Raw genomic sequence first — 24,457 nt, 5'->3', positions numbered from 1 at the left:
TCTCCACAACCTCTCCAACATTTATTATCTTGTGTTTTTTGAATTAATGCTAGCCTTATTGGAGTGAGGTGGTATCTCATTGTAGTTTTCATTTGCATTTTTCTAATGGTTAATGATGGTGAGCATTTCCTCATGTACCTGTTAGCCGCCTGAATGTCTTCTTTGGTGAAGTGCCTGTTCATATCCTTTGCCCATTTCTTAATTGGGCTATTTGTCCTTTTGTGGTTGAAGTTTTGTAGTATCTTGTAGATTTTAGAGATTAGGCCCTGATCAGATATGTCATAGTCAAAATTTTTCTCCCAGTCTACAGGTTGTCTTTCTACTCTTTTGGTGAAGTCTTTAGATAAGCCTAAGTGTTTGACTTTAGGAGCTCCCAGTTACCTAGTTTCTCTTCTGGTGTTTGTGCATTGTTAGTTATATTTTGTATTGTGTTTATATCATGTATTTTTTTTTTATTAAGACTCCTAGCATTGTCCCTATTTTTTCTTCCATGGTCTTTATCATTTCAGATTTTATATTTAGGTCTTTGATCCATTTTGAATTAGTTTTTTTACATGGCGCGAGATATGGGTCTTGTTTCATTTTTTTTTGCAGGTGGATATCCAGTTATGCCAGCGCCATTTGTTAAAGAGACTGTTTTTTCCCCCATTTAATGGACTTTGGGCCTTTGTCAAATATCAGCTGCTCATAGGTGGAGGAATTTACATCTGGATTCTCAATTCTGTTCCATTGGTCTGTGTATCTGTTGTTGTACCAGTACTAGGCTGTTTTGACTACTGTGATGGTATAATAGGTTCTAAAATCAGGTAGTTTGAGGCCTCCCACTTTGTTCTTCTTCTTCAGTGATCCTTTACTTATCCTAGGCCTCTTCCCTTTCCATATGAATTTGGTGATTTGTTTCTCCATCTCCTTAAAAAATGTCATTGGAATTTGAATCAGGATTGCATCGTATCTGTAGGTTGCTTTGGGTAGAACTGACATTTTCACAATGTTGAGTCTTCCTGTCCATGAGCAAGGTATGTTTTTCCACCTATGTAGGTACCTTTTGGTTTCTTGCAATGTCTTGTAGTTTTCTTTGTGTAGGTCTTTTACATCTCTGGTTAGATTTATTCCTAAATATTTTATCTTCTTGGGAACTATTGTAAATGGTATTGATTTGGTGATTTCCTCTTTGACGTTCTTTTTGTTGGTGTAGAAGAATCCAACTTATTTTTTTATGTTTATCTTGTATCCTGATATTTTGCTAAAATCTTTTCTATTAGTTTCAGTAGTTTTCTTGTGGATTCTTCAGGTTTTTCTGTGTATAGGATCATATCATCTGCAAATTGAGATACTTTTACTTCTTTCTTACCAATTTTGATGCCCTCTATTTCTTTTTCTAGCCTAATTGCTCTGGCTAGGACCTCCAACACAGTGTTGAATAAGAGTGGTGGTAAAGGGCGTCCTTGTCTGGTTCCTGTTCTCAAGGGGAATACTTTCAGACTCTGTCCAATTAGGGTGATATTGGCTGTTGCTTTGTATAAATGCCCATTATTATGCTGAGGAATTTTCCTTCTATTCCTATTTTGCTGAGAGTTTTTATCATGAATGGGTGTTGGACTTTGTCAAATGCCTTTTCTGCACCAGTTGATAAGATCATGTCGTTCTTGTCTTTTGCTTTATTTATGTAATGGATTACATTGATTGTTTTTCTAACGTTGAACCATCCCTGCATACCTCCTATGAATCCCACTTGGTCATGGTGAATTATTTTTTTCATATATTGTTGAATTCTATTGGCTCCAAATTTGTTGATGATTTTTGCACCTGTGTTTATGAGGGATATTGGTCTGTAATTTTCTTTTTTTGTGGTGTCTTTACCTGGTTTGGGCATCAGGGTTATGCTGGCTTCATAGAGTGAGTTTAGGAGTGTTCCATCTATGGTGATATTTTAATGTGCAAAATTTTTTAATTTTTATGTATTCAATCAGTACTCTTTTCTTTCACTGTTTTTATACTAACAAAGATGTCCTTCTGTAGAGACCAAAGTAATATTCACCTTCATATTCTTGATTGTGGTGGTTTGAATTTTAGGACTATTGAGTGCCTTAATGTATTTGGAATTTATTTTGGTGTATAGCATGGGCTGATGATATTAATATTTTTGTTCCTAAATAGCTAGCCAGTTTTCTCATGCTTTACTATATAATGCCTACTGATATGTAATGCCTTCATGATCACATACTGTGTTGAGTTATTTACATACTAAAGGGCCTTTCTGGTCTGTCTATTCTATTCCCTTGGTCTCTTTATTGTTATACCAATGACACATCCTTCCCCCCCAGTTCTAATGATATGTTCTCAAATCTGGTATTTCTTGCTTTCGAATTGTTTTCAGCTCTTCTTGTCTGTTTATTTTTCCAGATGAGTGGTAGAATCATTTCTGAGAAGTACTAAAAAACTCCTTTGGGGTTTTAATGAAATTTTATTCAACCTATAAATTAATTGAAAAGAATTTGGCATCTTTACAAATTTTCTCATCCAAGGATACACGTACGGCCCATCCCTCTACTTTTTCAAATATCCTCTTATGTGTCTTAATGGAATTGTTTAGTTTTCTGAATATAAATTTCTTATTAAGGTATTTCCAGATTATTTTATATTTTGAGTCCTCTCTTTTTGAATGGAATCTTTTCCCCCCTTTAGTTTGGGTCCACTATTTTTAGTATTGCTTTTTTCCTCAGTGGTTGCCAAATACTGACAGAAATCTAAGTGAAAAGCATATTTGTTCCTTTCCAAGATTATAAACTCAGAAATTTAGAACTGGAACCAACCTTGGAAATATTTTCTTTTTATATATTATAAAACTGAGGCTATGAAAGGTAAAATAATTTATCATATAACCTGTTAGAAGAGTGGCTAAATAGAACACTTCCAAATGTTCATATTTTTTGTGTCATATAAGACTTAAATAACCAAAACCAAACTCATGATCTTCAACTAGTATTAGCTCCCTACTGCTGCTGTAACAAATTACTACAAACTCAGTGACTTAAACAACAGAAATGTATTGTCTTACAGCTCTGGAGGTCAGAAGTCTGAAATGAGTCTCACTGGGCTGAAATCAACGTGTCAGTACAGCTGCAGTCCTTCTGGAGGCTCCAGAGAAGAGTTTGTTTCTTTGTCTTTTACAGTTTTTCCCATCCCTCAGCTTATGGTTTTTCCTCCACCTTCAAAGCCAGCAATAGTCTTCCTTCTCCACATCACTTCTACACTCTCTCCTGCCTCCCTATTTCACTTATAAGGACCTTTGGGATTACACTGGGCCCACCTGAATCATCTCCTTAATCTTAAATTCAGCTGATTGGAAACCTTAATTCATTTGCAACGTTAATTGCCCTTTGCCGTGTAGCATGGAGCCCTGGTGGCACAGTGGTAGCCTAACACTCACAGGTACTGAGGATTAGGACATGGATATCTTGTGGTTTGGGGGGGCATTATTCTGCCTACCACAGAATAAATTTTGATGAGCTTTCAAGGTTGGATATAATCACATCAGCCTCGTCTTTGAGGCACTTCAGTGGCTTCTCAATGTTCTTAGGCTTAAGTCTAAAACCCTTAAAACAGCCTACCAGGCCCTGAATAGTTTTCATTCCATCCACCCTCCAGCCTCCTTCAGCTCCATGCTCACCCTCACTCGGTGCTCTGGCCACATTTGCCATCTTTTAGCTCTTCAAAGGAGGGCCGGGCTCTCTCCTGCCATAAGACCTCACTCTGGAGCAGAGCCTGCACAGCTCCTCCCTCCTGCGCCTCCCTAATTAACTCCTTGCTCATCCCTCAGACCTGAGGAGTGCCCCCACTTCCTCAGGGATTCCTACCATGACCTCTCAGCCTAGTTCAGACCCCTTTCTCCCACACTGTCCAACCTTCTATCTCTCCCTCAAGGAACTGAGCACACTGGCAAGTTTTACTTTGCTTGTGTTGTTCTTGTTGTCCGGTGCCGTCGTGTCATCTCTAATTCATAGTAACCTTCTGTATAATAGAATGAAATGTTGCCCAATCCTGTGCCATCCTCACAATCATTGCTATGTTTGAGCCCATTGTTGTAGCCACTGTGTTAATCCATTTGAGACAATCTTATACAGCCAATCCGAAATGAAAATTATAAAGACTATAGTAATGTGGGGGGGTTATTAAACTCATAGTGACGCTATAGGACAGAGTGGAATGGCCCCATATGATTTCCAAGGAACAGCTGGTGGATTCGAACTGTTTGCTTTTTGGTTAGCAGTCAAGCTCTTAACCACTGCGCCACCAGGGCTGCTATGAGTCAGAATCAACTCAGCGGCGATGGGTTTAAGCTTAAAATAGCAGGATGCAAAATATTCTCGTGCTGATTAGAAGGAAAAGTGCCAAAATAATCATAGCACTTAGTTTAAGGTCATGGGCTGGTGAGTGATATTTTTTTCTCCCGTTTCCAAACTTTGCTGTTCACATGTTGATGTGTTCAGCACATATTTGTTGAACACCACTGTGTGCCAGGCACTGTGCCAAGTACTGGGAACAGCACAGTGAACAAGGTGAACGTGGCTCTGCCCAGCACAAGTTTGTAGGCAGGAGGAGAGTCATCAGTCACATTCAGAATACAGTTGTTGTTGTTGTTAGGTACCATCGAGTTGCTTCCAACTCATGGTGACCCTGTGTACAACAGAACGAAACACACCTGGTCCTGTGCCATCCTCATGATTGTTGCAGGTTCATCATTATTATAGCACTAAAAATCTGTAATTGTGGGGAAAAATTATAGGAGTATTATACCTATTTCCTGTGTCTTTAGGCCTTGAAGGAAATTTCCTGAATTGTCTCTCCAATCTTTAATCACTGTTTACCAAGACCCCTACTGCACATTCTAGAAGAAAATCTAGGGACAGGATGAATTTTTCCTCATTACCTTAGTTCAACCATATTGAAAAGATTTCTGCAGGTAGTCATTACGATGCGGTTGATGGTGCGGAGCCGAGAACACCTTTCCTGCCAGTTCAGGCTCTGTCTCAAACATTCGGTGGTTCCTTGGCCCACACTTCCAGGAAACCTCCTTTATTTAACTGAAAAAGTAGAGTTTTCCCAACATAAATTGTCTTGGTTTTGCCTTCTCACACTTACATACTCAGTGACTGTGCCTTTGTGCTTAAAGCATAATGTAAATACTGAATTTGTTTAATAAATATCCTGAAATAGCCTCTTTGAGTTGTTACTAGAAGGGCACGAACCTTTTAACTCACTTAGCCAGCACAGATCAACACTTACTGTCCTTAATGATGATCGTGATCTCTCTTAGTGGCAGAAATGCTCTGTAATCAATGATGTGGCCCTGCCTGGAGGCAGGAGAGACTAGATAATCGGCAGAAAGTGTCATGCCAGGTTGGGCCAGTAATTTGAATCCCTGAAATCGGTATTAGTGTGGCAATTTATGGGAGTCCACAGTAACTTCCGAAGGCTAGGAAAGGCCCCAACATCCCTAAGTTCCCATAGTGATTTATGCATTATTGAAACAGAGCCAGCTTCTGCTCTGTTTTCTTCTCCTCCCCCACCCACTACGACGAATGCCAGGCCAGTTTCTGGTACAGGGGCTCACCTACCTGGAGAGTGATTCTCAGCTGTGGGCAGGAGGGGAGAGGACTGTCAGGGTGGGGTAGGGGATGTCATGGGAAATAACATGCCTGACCTCCCTGAGGGGTACTTGCCCTTTTCTTCCCCTACCTCCATGCCAACTTTGTTGTTGTTGCCATTGAATTGATTCTGAGTCTGTGGAGTAGAACTGCTCCATAGGGTTTTCAAGGCTGTGACCTTTTGGAAACAGATTGCCAGGCCTGTCTTCCCAGGCGTCTCTGGGTGAGTTCAAACCACCAGCCTTTCGGCTAGTAGTTAGTAGGTAAGCATTCCTACCACACAGAGACTCCTATGCCAACTTTGAGAATTATTATTTCAGGGAAAAAAAAAACAAGTCCTTGTGTTTTCTGGCTGTTATACTCAGAAGCACTTTCAGGTTTCATTCTTCAAATGCCCTCTCTGAACTTTCACTTGTAGTCCTTTGGTCTTATCCTAGGATTTGATTAATTTGGCCATGTTTACATTCTCTGTGCATTCCGTAGTTTTCCAAACACTTGTCATGTGCCCTCGGAACCTTCATCTCTTTAGACGGAAATTCTCATGTTACAAGCCCTCATGGTCATTCCATTTGGCGACTTTTTGATTTTGATTATAGGTGGACTTTATTAATAGGGTGCTTCTTATAATCTGAAGTAATTGCTTCATTATGAAATGTTATTCATTTTTTCTTTATTATTGTCCATAGACCCAGAGGTTTCAGATGCCGGGAGCGTGTTGTAAACTAAAGCATAAATAATTTATTGTAATTATGCTGAACTAAGGCCAGATTTTCTGTTGGCTCAGTGATGTACATCAGTGAGAAATGGTCTAAGATGTAAGATCTTATTTTCCCAAGTAGAATATTTAAAACTAAAGTGTAAACAGTTAACAATCTTAATTTTAAATTCCTGCATCCTTGTTTGGTTAAAAACAAAACAAAACAAAACCAACCTCATAGAATTTTAAAATAATTCTTCTATAACCAAGATATGTAGAATAAATCATTCGGGTTACTGGTGAGTCTGTGCTAACACACTACGTGACAGGTGGCCACGTCACAGCCCCTGGGGTGACACTCCTTTGAAATGATACTGCTTTTAAGCAGAGGGAGCGATGGATACTCTTTGTTTCTATATTATTACATTATTAACTTCTTGTTGTAAAAGAGTGGAAGAAGGATAGGTAAGAGAGAGAGGTGATTATCATTTTTTCTTAAGGAGAAATATGCCAGAAAACAATTCTTAAAATAATAATAAAAAAGAAGGAGTAGTTAACAAATCATATGAAAAGAAAGTAACAAATTTTAAGCTCTATGAGACTCAGCACCATATATTCTAATTCTTTTGTATTCTCCTTAGAAGGCACAGAGTCACCTTCAAGGATATTTCTTGTGTAGTTGGTGGGTGGAAGCTTGGAGCTTGCAGCCTAGTCATCAGCTTCCTGTAAGAGACTCACAGGAACCCTGAGCTTGTCTATAATGACAACCGTCTCGCTTTCCATATGTATGCATGAAGTTGAAAAATTAAGCCAACTGAGAAGATAGAATGGTTACAGAGGAGCAAGAATTCTCTCTTTATTGATCAGTGAACACATAAAAATTTTGAACTATACAAACAGAATCAAAAGTATAAAAAAAAAAAACAGTTAAAACCTAAGACTATATATAGAAACATCAAAACTGGCAAAAAAATACCCAAATCTTCAGATCAAGTGAGAAAGTACAAACCACTAAATTACTGTTCAGGATTGTTGTTTTTCTGTCAAAACTAGTAGCCATAGAGTACTCATCGTAATGGTAATAGTAGGCGCTGATGTTTATTGATCACCTCTGCACTCGCTGTCAAGAAGCTTTGAGCCTTACTAGAATTACTGTCAAGAGGTCCAGTTTTTCAGCTAACTTTTAACAAACCTTATTGACCCCCATATAATGTATGTGTGTGCGTATTTGTATGTATTTGTATCTATGTATATGTGTACGCACACATATGTAAACATACTACTTGTAACCCAGAAACTTCAAACATCTCAGTCCTCCCAACAGTATTCAGGTAAGTATTTGCTCAATGAATGAATAGATATAATCTGTGACTCTGAAATATGACAGAGGAAAATTAAAATTCACCCATTTATACAAAGGTCTTAAGAGAAACACTGTCAATGAAGAGGGGAAAATGAAATCTTGGGCAGGTTTCTTTTTTTGTTTGCCGGGTTTCTTGAGGGGGGGTGATTTGTTTTTACTGGCTCCTCTGTCTGAGTAGCTTTATGTGTTTTTGTGTGTGTGTGTGTGCGTGTGCATGCACACACTATATATCACCAGTTATTCTTTAGATAAGATGAAATTACTCAGTCAAAGGATGTACTTGTTACCTAATTTTGACACATACCAGCAAATTGTTCTACACAAAGTTTGTAACAGCTCATAGCCTAACCAACAATATATGAAAGTGCTCATTTTCCTACAACCTCGCCAATACTCAGTATTTTCAGTTTTTTAATTTGTCGATCTAAATGAAAATCATATCTCATTTTAATATGCACTATTTTATCATAAGAGAACAAACAATATGTGATTGTAACTCTTTCATGGGATGCTAATGTCCTTCCTTTACCCCATAAAGTATTGGCTTTTTAAGAGCTTTTTATAATTAGTGATATTTTTTTTTTACTGACATAAATAGATTACAAATATTTTCTTCTACTCTTATGATTTTACTATTTACGTGTATAATTTTAATCCATCTGACATTAATTCTGTTATGATGTGATGAAGGATCTTTGTTGGAATAACTGACACTAGCTTCTATAACAAGTACATCTCAAGACCTCAGTGGCTTACTACATAAAAGTTTATTTTGTCCTCAAAGTTCAAGATAAGTTATTCCTGGTCTTCCATGTGGTCAACTAAGGTCTCTACCATCCCTTAGGGCCCCGGAGTCATTTTGCATCTGGCATGTAGATAGGGGAGGAGAGGGGGAAATTTTCACTTAGGAAGTTTTTGTGGGCTAAGCCTGGAAATGGAGCACATGTGGACCCACATTCCGTTACCAGCACTCCCAGGCACATCTCATTGCAAGAGAGGCTGGGAAATGTAGTCTGGCTGTGTTCCTAGAACAGAAGGAAGTGAGTTTTGTTGAGCACATAGCAGCATCTCATGGAATCAACTCGCCCCATCCCAAAATGGATAGCCATTTTACTGACAAAACTATTTTGCCCCCACCAATCTGAAATGCCTTTTTTGACCTATGCTAAATTCCTTATATGGACATATTTCTGGACATTCTTCACATTCATTGATTCCTGGGTTATAATCACATTGTTTTACTTTCTGAGGCTTTGCTTTTTTTATATATCATTTTTCAAAAATGTTCTGTATCTTTCTAGGCTTGTTCTGTGTATTGCCTCATTTCTTTCCTGATGTCTTGAAGGGTCCTGTATATTAAACTTTTGTATTCTGCCTCTGGTAATTCCAGGAATGCACTGTCATCTAGAAGATCCCTGGATTCTTTGTTTTGAGAGCCTGTTGAGGTGATCATGGCCTGTTTCTTTATGTGACTTGATATTGACTGTTGTCTCCGAGCCATCTATAAGTTATTGTATTAGTTCATGCTTGCTTACTGTGTCGTAGCTTCTTGCTTTGTTTTGTTTTGATATGCCCAAATGGGTTGCTTGAGTGAGCTAGCTTGATTGTTTTCACCTTTGGAGCTCTGTCCTCCTGTCCCCAGATGGCTAGAGCTGTTATCGGGTATATCAGTCTAGGAGTCCATTCAGTTTTCTTGTTTGAATTCAGCTCAGGTGTCCAGGTAGCTGATCATCAAGTGTGTAGTAGAGGCTTTGTCCTACAGTCTTAGAGGGGCAGGGGTAATTGGTGTATGTACCAGTATCTGATTGCAGCAGGGGGTCACGTTCTGAACAAGGCAGGGGGCTGAGAACTGACCCCCGAGAGTGTCTGAGGAAAGCACATCCCTGTTACCTACAGCGTGCAGGTAGGTGGGCTCCTCAGACAGACCATAGGCACCCAATGTTTTTGATTGTAAGGACTGGGAGCTACCAGTTATCTTTGCACCCCTGTGGTGAGTGGCTGGGTGACCTGAGTGGAGCTACCAGTCCTCAGGTCCCTGATGTGGGTAGGTGGGGACCTTGTTCGATAGGCAAAGCAATGTCAAACATTAAACACCCACCTCTTCACCACACAGCTGAAACAGTTGGAGTCTACCAACAAGGGCTTATTCTCCTAAAATAGGTGCACACAGGTCCATGCAGAGGGGAAAGGTGCTCAAAATCCATGGACTGTTTTTGCCTGGACAGGAGCCGCTTGTGTCCAGAGCTCCCCCAGTTAATGGAGTTAGCAAATTATCTTTACCCCCAGTTGCAAATTTTTTCCTTCCCCAAGGCCGGGAGGGTGGCTCTCGGTGCTCTACAGTGCCTATCCCAGGCCCCGGGAATTCAGCCGCGGAAGCTGGTTTGCGGGTGTGGGGGGAGCGCAGTAAAATATCCGCAAGTATTTAGCTTGTGCCGGGAGCGCCCTTCTGCTCAGGTTCCAGAGGTGTGAGTGGGCTGTGTGGCTGCTGCTTCTCCCTGAGGAAACTGCGGCCGAAGGCTAGGACCAGCCCGCCGCCGCTCGGGGAATGGTGCCTGAGGGCTCCCCGCAATTCAGGTCCGGTAACTCCTCTCCACTTCTGAACGGTCTCTTCCTTCCCCTGCCCCTCAGTTCGTTGTCTAAGCTTGCCTTTGATGCTCAGGGCTCCTAAACCAAAAAAACCAAACCCAGTGCCCTCGAGTCGATTCCGACTCATAGCGACCCTAGAGGACAGAGTAGAACTGCCCTACAGAGTTTCCAAGGAGCACCTGGTGGATTCGAACTGCAGACCCTTTGGTTAGCAGGCATAGCACTCAATCACTACGCCACCAGGGTTTCCAGCTTGTCATAAATATACTCCTTTCACTTGTTTTTTCCAGTCTTGTAAACAGGGCTCGCCCGAAGCGGCTGTCTATTCCGCCATCTTGGCTCTGCCTCATATTTTTCCAGATAAATTACAGAATCAATGTATGAAGTTTCCTGAAAAATGAACAAGCAAGCAAACAAAAACACTCTAAAATACCCCTGTCATAGACCATTAAAAATATATTTTACCTGGAAACATTACACTGTTGGAGAAAATAAGCACAATTTAACAATTGGTGTCTTCTGAATCCTAGGAAGCATGCTTTTTGAAAATGAAGCTTCCGACCAAGCGGGCTAACGGTGATTTGCAGGGCATTTAACAATGGCCTGATGTTTATCGTTCACGTGGCAGCTTCAACTCTATTTGTTGCATTAGCAAAATGAAGCTCATTAAGCCTCATTCTGTTAGCCCATCTCTCCAAGCCTCTGAACTCACTAATACTCGGCGTTCTTGCCTGGAAGTGTGTGACCTTTCCGACATTACACTTGAAAGTTCAGCTCATTCCTAAACCTTCAGTCAAGGAAATGAACTTGTGTTCAGAGAGGCTGCATCTGCGCACTGGGCCATTACGGCATCTGTTAAAGTGGTCAGAGTTCATTTTATTGCCTCCTTTGTGGAAGGACTTGTACGGTAAAAGCATGTGTTATTGAAAACATAATTTTCCTCATCATTGTGCTTTCTTTCTAGCCGGATCATAACCTGCTAGAAATCTATTGAGCATAGAGTGAAAAGCTCTTCAGAATAGCTGTTCTTAAGAGATTAAATGATTGCCATCTCTGTCCCATTTCTTTTATCTCATTATCAAGTTCAAGATGATACTAGATATCTCAGCTGAAGTGATTATGTATTTGAAATAGAAATGGCTTTATCTCCATTTGTATTTCACACTGTTGAAGGCAGGATCTTTTTTTACATTTATATATGTTTATGGCTCTTTACAAAAGTCCTCTGGATTAAAGACTCAAACTGCTTTCTGAAGGATAAGAATGGCTAATGGGAGGTGAATTGCATTTTTAAATATTCAGTATACAAAGACATGAGTTGGACAATGAAGATCCATGTTGTTGTTAGTTGCCTTCGCGGTGGCTCCGACCCATGGTGACCTTACATATAACAGAACAAAACATTGCCTGGTCCTATACCATCTTCATGACCATTGGTATGTTTGAGTCCATTGTCGCAGTTATTGTGTCAATCCATCTCATTGAGGGTTTCCCTTGTTTTCATTGGCCCTCTACTTTACCAAGCATGATGTCCTTTCTAGTGATTGGTCTTTCCTGATAACATGTCTGTATCAAACAATATTCTGCTGTGATCCATAAGGTTTTCATTGGCAAATATTTGGAAGTAGATCACCAGGCCTTCCTTCCTAGTCTGTCTTAGTCTGGAAACCCTGCTGAAACCTGTCCAGTGTGGGTGACCCCGCTGGTTTTTTAAATACTGGTGGCATAGCTTCCAACATCATAGCAATGCACAAGCCACCACAGTGTGACAAACTGACAGACGGGTGGTGGAGATCCACCGTAGATTCATCAAAATTTAGAGCTGAAGCCAGTCTTAGCAGTCATGTGATCCAACCATTCAACTTGACTTGTGAGGAGCTTGAGACTCACAGCAGCTAAGAGACTTTCCCAAGGTCACACAGCCTCCTTGCTGTATTCCGAGTAGGCCTATAATGGTTACACAGATATAGCGTGGTGGAAAAATAGGAGACCCAGTGACCCAAAAGTACAGGAAACAGATTGTTTACAATTACTCCAAAGATGGCCACTTTGACTTTTGTTCTTTATCCTTAAAGCATGGGGGAAGAATAAGAGACCTAGTGACCCAGAAGTACAGGAAACAAATGTTTATGATTATTCCAAAGATGCTCAGTTTGTCTTCTGTTTTTTATCCTTAAAGCTGTATGATTCTTGCTTTTTTTTTTTACATCACAATTTCTCTTCCACAGAACAAAACTGAGAAGCAAGATCATGTCACTACTTACTAAGCAGTTCTGCTAAAACACTTGATAGAGAACAAATATGAAACTATTTACCAGAAATGAGACTCTGAGCTATAAGTTGATTCCATTTATCCACATGACCACAAGGAGTCAATGATCAGGCATGCTGAAATCACATTCTTTCCTCCTTTTAAAATATTTGTAGCTTTAAATAAGATTCCTCATTTTTAAAACCTAGTAAATAGGAAAAAATGAGTCATTATTTATGGTTAATCACTTTTGCCAGCTGTGACTGCATTTCACATCCATTTTTCTTTTTTTCTTGGACTGGAGGATTTATCCTGTCACTCTTTAGGGAAGACAAACCACATTGCTTCCATCAATAGCCTCTCCAGCACATTAAGAATCACAATTAAGGCACCATAAACAGCAATTTTTGGGGGTATCCAGCAAGAAAGTTACTTCTTTAGAATGCAGAACTATGGAGAAAAATCTAGAATCTTAAGATAGCACCTAAGGGTAAATCTAAATTATTTAAGGTTTCTTTCAAACTGGCATAATCATTTAAAAAATATTTTATTTATTGAGTGTCTACCATATGCCTGCCAAGTTCCAGACACTGCAGGTTAAAAAGATTTCAAACAGGGTACTGGTATAACAGGACACTTTCATTTGCAAGTAGCTGTAAAGCCATTTCATACTGCCTTAGACAACAAAGGGAATTTATTGGGTGAGGTGGCTAAGTTTTCACGTAGGATAGACTTCAGGCATGGTTAGATCAGGGCTCTAGCTCACTTTGCTGTTCTTCTCACACATCTCTTCACTGTATATAGCTCCATTCTCAGGCTGATAGTTGATATTTAAAAACACATGCATGAATTATTGACTCAAAGCACCATTGGATCACATACTGTAGAGACTGTGCCCTCATGGTAGGAAAGGGACTGTTGCAGTACCAAACCTCACCTCTGCATCCCCCCGCAAAAAAGCGTCTCTTTTCTCATCTTGCAAACAAAATTCCTAGACTCCATTATGGGTGGACCAAGTCTTTACCAGTCAGTGGTTGACAGGGGAGGAATATTGTTGTTTTTGATAGGTGCCATCCAGCCAGTTCCGACTCATAGCGACCCTATGTACAATAGAATGCAACACTGCCCAGTCCTGCTCCATTTTTACAATTGTTGTTATGCTCGAGCCCATTGTGGCAGACACTGTTTCAATCCATCTCATTGAGGGTCTTCCTCTTTTTCACTGACCCTCTACTTTACCAGCATGATGTCCTTCTGCAGGGACTGGTCCCTCCTGATAACATGCCCAAAGTAAGCAAGAAGAAATTTTGCCATCTTTGCTTCTTAGGAGCATTCTGGCTGTTCTTCCAGGAGAGATTTGTTCATTCTTCTGGCAGTCCACGGTATATTCAATATTCCTCACCAACACCATAATTCAAAGGGGAAGAATGCCATGCACTAATCGACTTCAGCCAATCAGTTCTTGAGGCAGTCACAGTATAAGGAGAGTGGGATTACGATGATTGGCTAGGTCATTCAGATCCCACTTCTGGACCTTGGGGAGTGCTCAGTCCCCCCTAATGCCACAGCTGCTGCATAGCACAGAGGAGTAGGATGGATGCTAGGGAAGTAACCAACAATGTCCACTGTGTCTTTAGTCTAGAAGGCTGAACCTGGTGCTAATAAGGCCCAAGTTTTTCCTGGCTTGTGTTATTCTGTATCCTTGGCCTGGTCTGGCCATCTTGTTGTCATTCACAGTTAACCCTATATGTCCGGGTCCACCACTTACTCATGGCCAGTCCATAGCTGTGCCTCTCCATCCAGAAGGCAGGACTTTCTTATATTTAAGAATACACTGTCCTTTACTGGGGAAGCCCGCACAACCTGTACAAGGCAAGGCCATGGTAGCTCCACAGACACATCCAAACTCCCTGAGGGACCAAATTGCTGGACTGAGGGCTTTGGGGACCATGGTCTCAGGGAATATCTAGCTTAATTGGCATAACAGAGTTTATAAAGAAAATGTTCTACCTTCTACTTTGATGAGTAGCGTCTGGGGTCTTAAAAGCCTCTGAGAGGCCATCTAAGATACTCCACTGGTCTCACCCCTTCGGAGCAAGGAAAAATGAAGAAAACTAAAGACACAAGGGGAAGATTAAAGGACTAATGGACCTCATCTACCACAGCCTCCACCAGACTGAGTCCAGTACAACGAGATGGTGCCCAGCTACCACCACTGACTGCTGTGACAGGGATCACAATAGACAGTACCAGGCAAAGCTGGAGAAAAATACAGAACAAAATTCAAACACAAAAAGAAAGACCACACTTGCTGGCCTGACAGAGACTGGAGAAACCCTGAGAGTATGGTCCCCAGACACCCTTTCAACTCAGTAATAAGGCCACTCCTGAGATTTACCCTTCAGCCAAAAATTGAACAGGCCCATGGAACAAAACAAGACTAAAGGGGCACATCAGCCCTGGGGCAGGGACTGGAAGGTAGGAGGGAACAGGACAGCTGGTAATAGAGAACCCAGGGTTGAGAAGGGAAAGTGTTAATGTGGAATTGTTAACCAGTGTTGTACAACGTGTGTACTAACTGATGAGAAACTAGTTTATTCTGTACACCTTCACCTAAAAAAAAAAAATTTTTTTTTTTTTTAAAGTTCAATTAAAAAAAAAAAAAGAATACACTGTCCTTATCCTGAAGGAGAGGAGCCCTGGTAGCACAGTGGTTAAGCACTTGGCTGTTAACTAAAAGGCTGGTGTTCAAACCCACCATCCAACCCAGGGGAGAAAGATGTGGCAGTCTGCTTCTGTAAATATTTACATCCTTGGAAACCCTATGGGGCAGTTCTACTCTGTCCTATAGCGTTGCTATGAGTTGGAATCGACTCAGAAGCAATAGGTTTGGTTTTTTGGTTTATCCTGAAGGAACACTTAAAGTCTAACAATACTGTTTCTTGTTGACAGATTAATATTATTAAATAAGACACATGTATATTAGACAGTAAAGAAGATGGCTCCTATCTTTTTCTGCTTAACTGACATTTCAATTGCCTAAAACTTCAATCTTCAGAGCTCTTCTTAAAGGCAATATTTAATTTGCGCTAAAAATCATTTTCCAAATAGAAGAACACTCTGATCTATTTCAAATTGTAAGACCCATTTTACCTCAATGAGAATCTGATATGACATGTTATTGCGGCCAGCAAATTTAAATGGTCCAAGAGGGCATCGTCTCTCAAAATAAACTTTCCACTGTGTCTGAGCCTGGTTTCTTCTTGAAAGCAGAGCTGAGATGAGGGTTTGCATGCAGGTAGTTTTTCTGGGAAACAATCACAGTGAGCAGGAGTGAGGGATGAGGGAAAATGAAACAGAGAATAAGGGAAAGCCAACACAAAGGTTCTTTAATCAAGCTTGTCACTGCTATGAGCAACTAGGGTTCTATCCCACCAGAGCCTCCACAAGCTGATGGAATGACCTCAGACTTGTCTGCCTGACAGGCTGAAAGGGAAAGCATTATCCACTGAATCCTGCTACCTCATTGGCCAAGGGTTGTCCCATGGGTGTTAACCCCTTCACACTTTGTATTTCAGGATGGTGTATGTGTGAGTGCCACACCCGGGTGTCCGAGCAGTCCCAGGCAGAAAGCAAAAGATACATAGTGCAGATTGCTGCTGGGGCAAAACACTGTCAACAGTGGCCGGAGAAAAAGACAAGTGAGTGTGTGTGAGGCAGGGCCCAAAGGGTGTCCATTACACTCCACAGGGAACGCTTCCGCCCAAGTCACCTGGGAGCCTACAAAAGAAGAGGCATACCTCTTTTATCTTTCCTCAGTATCTCAGTATCCAAATGGCTTTTCTAAACATATGTCTTTACAAAGGTAAAATTAATAAACACATTACCAACTGAATCACTGTAAAGCTCTGCAGGACTCTTGTCAACAAAGAGGCAAGCACACCAGTGCAAAGACCCGGCGGCTCCTCAGAAGGGAAGGCTGCTTGCGGGAGAAGCTGTCATCATTACTTCTTCAGCTGGCGGGTCTTCTCATCCCCAGCAGGGACTCCTTGCTTGGAGGGTAATTTTTACCCTCACTCTTCAGTCAGTATGACAGCTCCATCCCTAATGTAATGGCAGTTTTGACTTTAGTTTATTCTATGAAGAATCAAAGAGTGTCTCTCTCCCTTTCCCCCACCCCAAAAATTCCACTAAGAAAACTTTTCTCCTTTAAATCTGTGCCTCCACATTAAATTTTTCGTTCATGTTTCAGGTGACTCAAATACAGCATCAATTTTCAAAGCCCCGGGTGACTCTCACGGTGACTCAAAATAATGATTGTCTGTCATTGTATTTGTTGGGAACACAGATATGTCTGTCACCTGCACTGTTATCACCACCAAGGGCTTGGCTCCCGAGTGTAGTCTACTCTGGGCTCAATTCACTACCTTGATGTTGGCAAGACAGAGTGTTGAGGCAATTATCTGCATAATCCATCCAAGAAACATGTATGCCTCGGCTGATCCTGAAATAGTTTGTTAAAAAAAATTTATTTTTTTATCCTTAAAGGGATTATTTTAGTAAGTGTAGCTTTAGCTGGAATGTTCCAAAGAATTGCCTCAAATTTTGGTTCCTCTGGGTCAGTGGTTCTCAGCTAGAGACGATAGAGTAGACGGTCAGCAAAAAAGAGGAAGACCCTCAACAAGATGGATTGACACAGTGGCCACAATAGTGGACTCAAACACAGCAATGATTGTGAGGGGGGCACAGGACCGGACAGTGCTTCATTCTGTTGTAACAGGGTCACTGTGAGTCAGAACCAACTCGGGGCATCTAACAACAACAGGGGGAATTTGATAATTTCTGAGGACTTTGTGGTTGTCACAACTTGGGGATGGTGTTCCTGGTATCTAGAGGGTAGAGGTCAGGGATGCTGCTAAGCAACCTACGGTATACAGGGAACCCTCCATGAGAGTTGACTATCTGGTCTAAAATGTCAGTGGTGCTGAGGTTCAGACACTGTGCTGCAGGTATCGAAGATCTGTTCACGGTGAAATGAGGCCATTTGTTTTGAATATACAGACTGGAAAGAAAGAAAATGTTCCTTCAGTTGAAAATGACGTCAATAATATGAAAGCATATTTTAAGACAATATTACCCATAACCCTCCCGTCTTCATAAAACAAGTTCCTATTTAGCACATATCCTTCAACTTCGACCCAAATGAATACAGATGCTTGCAGTTAGGCAGTATATACCAGTATATACCAGTTTGTGTTCTTGTTTTCACTTAAAAATGTCATTTTTATTGTCATTATGTCATTGTTATAGTTAAAGAACATCCCATTGTTTTAATGTAATGAAATTTATTATGCCATCCTTCTTTGTTTCTTTTTTTTTTTAAGAACTTGATCATAAGCAACTGCTCCAGTCTGAAATCTGTCTTTGTACACCTGGCAATGGGGTACTCTCAAAAGAATTACATTACAACAAATAATTGTTCTCCAAAAAATAATTTTTTTACAAAAAAAAAAAAAAACTGTTCCCCAAGAAATAACTACTTTCAAGACATTCCAAGAAGTTGTTATGATGTAAATATTTTCATACAAGAAGCATTTACTTGCTATAAAGTCACTACTTAACATATTTTTTTAACTGCAAAAACAAAAACATGTTGTCCTTCAGAATGCACTAGGGCAACAATATGGCCTGACTTAATAAAAGATTCCCAGAGTGAAACCCTGGCTCCTGAAGGGTCAAGACCACTTAACCTGTGGGTCTCGGGAGCACATCTACTCTGGGCTGGCGGAGTTCACACAGCATCACAAAAAGGAGAGAGGTTTTTTTCCTTAACAAATAAAGACATAAAAGAGAACAACGCTGCATTCATGCTAATGAGAGTAATTATAACGAATTTTTAATAAGATGAATGAGAAAATGTTTGTATTTTAATAGATATGAAAACCATTGGAATTCAGCTGACTGGACTAGGTCGAGGGCTGGCTGCAATTCTTAACGCGTCCCAGTGTCAGCCTAGGTCTTCCTGTACTGTGAAATCCAGATACTATTGGCTGGACCCCTCATTCTACACCCTGTGGAATTATAAAGCCCTTCCCAAGATTTTGGCACATTATTGGAAGGCTTATGGCTTCATGGCCATCTCAGGCTCTGAATTAATTTCTCTGAATTAATTCAGTTGGCAGATTATTTTCCCATTCCCCACTTGCTTTCCTTGCTCTTCAGTGCACCAGCTAAGATGGGCCTGATCTCCTAACTCAATTTTCAGTCCCTAACTCAACACAAACACCCCAAATATACCATCACCCCATATAGCGTCACCTGTTGCACCCCTGAGGGAAGGTAGGGAAGATGTTATAACAAGCGGTACAAACAACTTTGAAGCATATTGTAAATACATACACAAAAAACAGTTGCTGTCAAGTTAATTGCAAGTCATGGCAACCCCATGTGTTGCAGAGTTGAATTGTGCTCTGTAGGATTTTCAAGACTGTGACCTTTGTGGAAGCAGACAACCAGGCCTTTCTTTTGAGGCACCTCTGCCCACCTTTTCGTTAGTAGTTCAGCATCTAACCCTGGGACTCGTGTTGTTGCTCAGTGCTGTCGAGTCAGTTCTGACTCATACTGATGCTGCGTACAACAGAATGAAACACTGTCCAGTCCTGCACCAGCCTCATAATTGTTGCTATGTTTGGGCCCATTATTGTAGCCACTGTGTCAGTCCATCTCACGGACGGTCTTTCTCTTTTCTTGCTGACTCTCTACTTTATGAAGCACGATGCCCTTCCCCAGGGACTGGTCCCTCCTGATAACATGTCCAAAGTGTGTGAGATGAAGTCTTGCCATCCTTGCTTCTGAGGAGCATGCTGGCTGTACTTCTTCCAAGACAGACTTGTTGGTTCTTCTGGCAGTCCATGGATATTCAGTATTCTTCCCCATCACCGTAGTTAAAGACATCAGTTCTTCTTCGATCTTCCTTATTCATTGTCCAGCTTTCACATGCATATGAGACAATTGAAAATATCGTAGCTTGGGTCTGGTGCACCTTAGTCCTCTAAGTGACATCTTTGCTTTTCAACACTTTAAAAAGGTCTTTAAAAAAAAAAAATTTTTTTTTTTTTTTTTGCGGCAGATTTGCCCAATACAAATAGCAGTTGTTAGAAGGGCATTTGATCGCTGGGGACTTTTTCATAGGCCGATTCTCCTCCTCTGGTGCCCCAGCCTCTCTCTTCTCTGTAGCCCGTCTTCCTCCACCCTCTGTTATCTTGCTTGTCATCTCCTTCCTCCCAGATGGCCTGGATTCTTCATAGAAGTTATGAGAGCAGTTCAGCTCTCTTGAGTCTCAACTCACAAAATCAATTCCAGACCTCCCTTTTGCCTCTCCAAAGCACAGAGAAAAGCCTTTAATTTAACTGGACATGCATTTCTAGAAAGCAGTTATGTTGTTAATAGCAACTGATTTCCTTCTCTTACATCTGTATAATCTTTGCTAATGTCTTTGAAAAGCCAGTTCTGAAACATAAGCCTGTGTCTATCTCTACATCTACATCCATGTCTGAGAAAAGAGCAGATAGTTGACTGGATTGCAGTGACTGGGCTTCAGCTATAGAGCAGTTTAGTCCCAGATGTGTCTAGTGATCTGTGTTGGTTCCCAGTTTCCTGCTTTTTGGCTCTAAACCTTGCAGTCTGGCATTCCTCAGGTTCCTTCTATCCATTGATTCACTTCTGCAGCCTCATTTTACGAAGTTCATCTCTTGTTTGATCTCTCTTGTGCCTGGTCTGCGTATACTGAATGTGGTTGGCCAGAAAGCCCATTACTGATTTCCTTATCGACTCCTGAGTAATGGTTCTTATCTGGCTTCTTCAGTGTGTCTTATTTCTCTGACTAGTCTTGGGTGGTACAAATGGTTAACACACTCGGCTGCTAAGCAGAAGGTTGGAGGTTCGAGCCCACCCAGAGTTGCTTCAGAAGAAAGGCTTGGTGACCTACTTTCAAAAAATCAGGCATTGAAACCCCTATGAAGCACAGTTCTGTTCTGACACACAAGGGGTCACCATGAGTTGGAGTTGACTCCGTGGCAACTGCTTTAGCTGTTAGTTTGTTTTAGTTTTTAAGGCGGTGATGATACAGTCTCCTTCTTTCCAGGACCTCCCTGGAAGCAGTCGGCATTTCATAATGTTATGAACTATTTCCCCAGATTCATTTGTTCTGCATATATTCATTCGTTCGACAAACATTCATTGCCTGATACATGCTAGGAGCTGGGAACACAGTAGAAAACGTGACAAAGTACTTGCTCCCCTAGAGTTTACTTTCCAGTCGGGGTGAGGGCCGGGGGATATTACAGTGCTGAATGTACTCTAGTGAGACCGAAACAGCACCCTGTAGCTTTGGAACCAGAGTAAACTTTTATTGGGGTTAAATTCTGTAAACAGAAACAATGAAACTTTTTACCTGGAGCCTTTTTTTTTTTTTGTCTCTTAGCACACCACTCATTTTACCCACCAGGCACATCTGTTCTTCTGTCACGCAGTGATTCAACTGTAGGTGCTGTGAAACCATCCTCCCTCAGAATAATTCTTTCTGCCATGAAAGATAGTATACGTCAGCTTTTTAAAATTATAGCTCAGAAACTTGAATTTCTTCTTCATTCTCCTTGAGATGACCAGATATGATCCAAGATATATGATGAGGAGGAAACATCAGAAGACAAAATATTTAACCTTGTCTCATTCTAAATATGGACATGATACCACTGCATTCATTGCATAAATAAATGCCACTCCGAACATTGTGAATACCCTTTCCATATAACACTTCTTGGTTATATGGTACCCATTTTATGACAGGAAGCTTTGGCAAAGACAGCAGGAAAAAAAAGTTAATGCAGTTACAACAGCTATTTACTGAGAAAACCAAGCATTTGGCATCTCAATAAGTGAATAAAAACCAAAACCAAGCCCGTTGCCATCAAGTTGATTCCAACTCATAGCGAGCCTATAGGACAGAGTAGAGCTGCCCCATAGGATTTCCAAGGAGCGCCTGGTGGATTCAAACTGCCGACCTTTTGGTTAGCAGCTGTAGCTCTTAACAATTATGCCACCAGGGTTCCCAGAAAATATTATCAGAAGCAGTATATTCTAAACGTTACTTTTTTAGGTTATACGCTTAACTCACCCTCTGAGATTTATATAGTTCAACCACCCCAAGTTCAGAGTGGAAGGGGGAAAAGGCCATTTATCGAATCCAGTTCCTTGGGGAAAAAATAGGCCATATTAAGAATCCTCAATTATCTAACTTCATAGACGTGATTTATAGTCTGTTGTCAGTCATATGCAATACTGATTACCTCTGATCCCTTAGAAGAGATCTGACGTTAGTCACGCTCTTGGTCGGTCCTGTATAGGCTGACATCGTCACGTATGTTTTACCAAAAGAAGTAACAAGAGTAATAGCCTCTGCAGTCCACATCGTTTTACACTAACACACTGCAACGTGGTTTGCCCTGGGGCAGAGAAGTAGGGATTTTCTCTACTTCAAAAGAATGAAAAATTATCATCACTCTATCCAGAACCATTAGAGACTTCAGAGACTTTGGCATGAAATATTCAGAAAGTTTATTTTAGAATTCAATATTTTAAAAGCCTGCTTTAAAACTATTACAGTGATTAGTGGCTCTGTTACTCGGGCCGGTCTTGGCTTTAAAAAGCCCTACGTCATGGCTGTTACCATTTGTTGTTTCCACAAAATAGAATTGGTATCAACCACAGAAGCTACAGATAAGGCACGTAATGCATTGTGTTAGTGGCCCCGCAAAGAGAAACGGTGACCACGGCTCATCAGTTATTCTTCCAAAAACAATTTCGAGTGAATATTACTTTTCCTGGAAACAGCTGGAAAGGGTTGCTGACGCTGCAGTTCTGTCCTTTTGACATGGGGTATAAAAAAAAAATGTATTTTTTATACCTTAAGCGTGTGGTGTGGGTGCCATTTCTTTGTTCCCTGTCCAGTGTCCCCGTGTGGGCAGTTCTAGGGACACACACAGGGACAGCCCAGCTAAGGCCGCCCACACCCTCATATGACCAGCCAGAGGCTCACATCTTCCTCACTCTTCCTGTGAGTCAAGAGAGCTTATCAGGTGTTTGTGAGGATTTAGTAGAGCTTCCGAGGCCTGAACGAAGCCAGTGCAAACTTCTGGAGCTAGAGGTAGCCATGTGAGAATTGCAGTATAATCACTTGTCTCTGGAATCTCCTGTTTATTTAGGAAGGCAATGTGGAACAGAGTATAGAGCACTGATTTTGCCATTTAATGATCCTGGTTTGCTACAGCTGCTAACTAAGAGGTCGGCAGTTCGAATCTAGCAGGCACTTCTTGGAAACTCTATGGGGCAGTTCTACTCTGTCATATAGGGTCGCTATGAGTCGAAATCGACTCCATGACAGTGGGTTTTTTTGTTTGTTTGTTTGGTTTGGTGTGAGTTCCAGCTCTGCTACTTACTGGCAGTGGGATCTTCAGAAAACTGCTTTACCCCTTTAAGGCTCTGCATCTTTATCAGTAGAATGGGCCCAACCCTGTGGTGGTGCAAAGATTCAATGAGATAAGGAATGTAATAGCATGCCAGGCAGGATGTTAGAAGTTCCTGAGTGGTGCAGATGATTAACACACCTGGCTACCAACCAAAAGGTTGGAGGTTCAAGTCCACCCAAGGGTGCCTCAGAAGAAAGGCCTGGTGATCTACTTCTGAAAAAAACAGCCATTGATTGAAAACGCTGTGGAGCACAGTTCTACTCTGACACACATGGGGTCACCATGAGTCAGCCAACTTGGCAGCAGCCAGTACTGGTGCTGTGTAGGAAGGTAATTGTTGGTATAATCATTATTCATTGACAAATTATTTTTCTTACCGCTTTTTTGTTTTAATCTCACATATCTATGACGTATATATATTTATTGATGTATCACAGAAACAAATTTGTAGGATGACTAGAAAAAGTCAGCTCTTCTTTTCTTCCATAACCTGTGCATTTGGCCTCATTCCTTTCAATGAGTTGACTCTTTTATTTCTATCACTTCTAATAAGTACTCTTCCCTTGCCTCCCCACCTCAGAGATGAAACGGGAAGAAATGGCAGGCGTCCCCTCTGCATTCAAATAGCGTGCTCTCTGAGGTGGGAGAGGCATCTCTCAGAGGCCTGCAAAGAAACAAAGACTCTCCTGTGCCTGATGCCCAGGTGCCACGAAAATGCCATGTCAATGATGTTCTGTTTCATTTTCCAGGGAAGTAGATCAAGACTCAGATGGTCACGTCAGCTTTAAAGACTTCGAATATGCCCTGAAGTATGGACAAAATGAAGCCTAACGATTGAGAATTACTTGTGGCAAGTTCTGGGGAGATGAATAAATTGTAGTGGATTGAAATGTCGAAGAGACTCCAGTCTACGAAAGCTGTAATGCTGCATAGTTGTGATGAAGTGCTTACTCGTGGTTCTCACGCGCTGATGATATACTTATTATATTAACTGGACCAACTAGAGGTGGTCCTCACAGGTAGGCTGCTGTGCCAGGCTGCCGCTGGGGCGGTTCTCTTGCCTTCCTCTTTACCAGGAGCAGGGCATTGGGAATACAAAGACATAGCACTGCTCTGGAGCCCCTAGGGGAGGAGGGTACAAACAGTTAATGGGCCAGCTAAGCGATTGGAAGTTTGAATCCGCTGAGAGGTACCTCAGAAGAAAGGCCCAGTGATCCATTTCCAAAAAAACAGCCATTGAAAACCCTATGGAGCACAGTTCTACTCTGACAGACATGGGGTTGCCATGAGTCAGAGTCAACTCGACTGGCAGCTGATTTTACCATTGCTCTAAAATAATGTACCCAGAGTGGAAATCATCCTTGCAAATTGGCCCCAGAGCCCTGG

The 24,457-nt window shown here is 41.2% G+C and overlaps 1 protein-coding gene across 1 annotated transcript in view; it reads left to right on the top strand.

Annotated features, from left to right (window-relative positions):
- EFCAB11 (EF-hand calcium binding domain 11) overlaps nt 1-23,968 on the top strand; it is a 197,344-nt gene extending 173,376 nt beyond the window's left edge. Inside the window, exon 6 of the mRNA XM_003408816.4 lies at nt 23,821-23,968. Coding sequence (XP_003408864.1) covers nt 23,821-23,902 — 82 coding nt within the window. The 3' untranslated portion in view covers nt 23,903-23,968. The remainder of the gene's footprint in view (nt 1-23,820) is intronic.
- The last annotated feature ends 489 nt before the right edge of the window (nt 23,969-24,457 follow it).

Source organism: Loxodonta africana, chromosome 10, assembly GCF_030014295.1.
Source record: "Loxodonta africana isolate mLoxAfr1 chromosome 10, mLoxAfr1.hap2, whole genome shotgun sequence".
Classification (NCBI taxonomy): Eukaryota; Metazoa; Chordata; class Mammalia; order Proboscidea; family Elephantidae; genus Loxodonta; species Loxodonta africana.
Note: the sequence above shows the minus strand (reverse complement) of the source record. Positions and strands in the feature narration are given on the sequence as shown.